Source organism: Babylonia areolata, chromosome 2 (assembly GCF_041734735.1).
Source record: "Babylonia areolata isolate BAREFJ2019XMU chromosome 2, ASM4173473v1, whole genome shotgun sequence".
Lineage (NCBI taxonomy): Eukaryota > Metazoa > Mollusca > Gastropoda > Neogastropoda > Buccinidae > Babylonia > Babylonia areolata.
In genome coordinates, this window is record NC_134877.1 from 43,421,288 (window position 1) to 43,423,787 (window position 2,500).

At 43.8% G+C, this 2,500-nt stretch overlaps 1 protein-coding gene across 1 annotated transcript in view; it reads right to left on the reverse strand.

The window, feature by feature from the left end:
- Nucleotides 1-2,500, reverse strand: part of LOC143301576 (uncharacterized) — a 15,013-nt gene that overhangs the window by 11,984 nt on the left and 529 nt on the right. Inside the window, exon 1 of the mRNA XM_076615959.1 lies at nt 2,077-2,500. This exon is cut by the window's right edge and continues 529 nt beyond it. Coding sequence (XP_076472074.1) covers nt 2,077-2,500 — 424 coding nt within the window. The remainder of the gene's footprint in view (nt 1-2,076) is intronic.

Consider the following 2,500-nt stretch of genomic DNA (forward strand, 5'->3'; position numbering starts at 1 on the left):
AACCACAAACAAACGTCAACAGCATGCGTGCAATCCACTCTTGTATAGTTATTAAATTTTCGTGAATGTCAAATTTATGTGGAATGTAAAATCAAAAATATAATTCAATGGTGTAAATGATTTCTCAAGCGCAACAGTTCTTTGTAAAATAAATATATCATGGTTTCCCTCCTATCTTCACGTTTTTCGAAAAAGTAGTTCTGTTGCCAGCTTTAAAAAATTGTGACAGGAATATTTGCGCTCCTGACAAAATAGTACCAAACTGACAATAACAACAACAACGACAGCAACAACAACAACAATAATAATAATAATAATAATAATAATAATAATAACATTTATATGCGCCCTTTCTGTCAAAGAGCCCAGGGCGCTTTACATGAAAGACAAAATTACAAATTACATCAATCATCCATGACCATTCTTCCTCAAATGCACGGATATTGTGAGGAAGGCTGTACCAGGTGTGAGGAGCAGCAAAGAGGAAAGAACGTTCACTATAGGTTTTTGTGTTGACACGAGGAAGGTTCAAAAGGTAACAGTCAGAGGAAGAGCGGAGATTTTTTGAGGGAATGTAATCACTGATAAGGTCAGAAAGATAAGTAGGTCCTGCGAAGTGGAAAGCAGAATAGCGGAGAAATACAAATTTGTTTTTGATTCTCGTTTCAATGGGAAGCAAATGTAGAATGCGGAGGTGAGGAGAAATGTGATCAGGTACGTTGGACTCTGAGAGTCAGACGGACAGCATTGTTTTGAAGTTTTTGAATTCGCTGAAGAAGATTATGTGGACAGCCCATGAGTAGAGAATTACAGCAGTCGATTCGTGACAGCACAAACGCAGAAAAAGGAGTTTTAGTAGTTTCAACAGAAAGGTACTGACGGGTAGAGTTCATCCGACGAAGTTCACAATTGACTATGCGTATCAGATTTACTACCTGAGCATGCATGCTGAGATCTGAGTCAAGAATGACTCCAAGGTTCATTGCTGTTTAGAAAACTGAACTGTGGCATCACCAACCACAATAGAGGCAAGAAAAGAAATAGATGTGGACAGTCTTACAGAGGAAATAATCATAGCTTCAGTTTTGTCATCACTTAACATTACTTTGTTGAATGTCATCCAGGACTGAACATCGTGAATGCAGTCCTGCATTGACTGAGTCAGACTGTCTCTTTGGTTTGGATCTGCAGACGCTTGCAGCTGAGTATCATCAGAAAAAAGTGGTGAAGAACAGGATGACCAGAAATGATAACAGAAAGAGGAGCAATGTACAGGACGAACAGAACGGAGCCCAGGACAGAGCCTTGTGGCACACCATATGAGATCAGAGTTGGTTCAGACTTAAAGTTGTTAACAGAGACACTCTAGAAGCGGTTGGATAGGTGTGAAGAAAACCAATTCAGAACTGTTGAATGAATCCCTAAAACATGTTCAAGTCTGGAAAGGAGTATACTGTGGTCTATTGTGTCAAGCGCAGCCGACAGATTTAGCAAAGTTAACACAGACAGTTTGCTTTCATCAACAGACAGTAACAGGTCATTAACTACTTTCAACAAAGCAGTTTCAGTGCTATGGGCAGATATATATGCTGATATAAAATTTACATCACTCAGTCAAATATGAACTGGCGTCAAACCTGCAATCTGTACAGAGGTCGCGTTCTCCCCAAAGAGCCCTCTAGGGTAGGGGAGGGGCTTGGGGCAACGTGGCTATACGTGAGGGATGGGGTGTGAGACAGTGACTGACATACCAAGGTAAGCCACTGGACGGTTTTGTTTTTGTTCTTCTTGTTTTTCTACATAAAAGTTACTAACTTCAAGACACTGTCTTTCGCGAGCACTCGTGATGGAAAAACACCACCGACAGATTCATTTCTGTGAGTAATACTCTCTCTCTCTCTCTCTCTCTCGCTCTCTCTCTCTCTCGTTTGATCTCCTCCACCCCCGCCCGCTCTAATTTCACAAACAGTACGAACAACATTGAATATCTCAATCAAACATACTAAAGTTTGAAATCTGAAACCAGCATTCATCATTCACTCCACTCTTTTGTCTTCTTTCGTCACCATCACCAACCTGTCTTTTGAGCGCGTTACGGCGGAAGAACGCCTTACACGATTCGCACGTGATGACATCGAAGTTGTGGGCAAGAGCCTTGTCTCCGCACACCAGACAGATCTTGTTGCCGTTCACCCGCTTCTTGTGACGAACCTTTTTCTGAGGTCTGGTCGACTCCATTCCTGGCTCCTCCCCCTCCCCCTCCTCCTTCTTTCCCCGCCCCGGTAACCCCGAAGGGTGCGGGAGGGCATGATGCGAAGCTGAAGCAGCAGCAGGGAATGGCGTCTGCTCTGGCGTGGTGGTGTCAACACTCTGCCCCGCGAGTTCCAGCAGGGTCTTGCTGGCCGTGTCGTCCGCTGACGCGGTCTTCAAAGAAGAGCTCATCATCAGCAGACCCCGAAGCTGACGCCCTTCCTTGACCGGGGAGGGAACTCCCAGATGC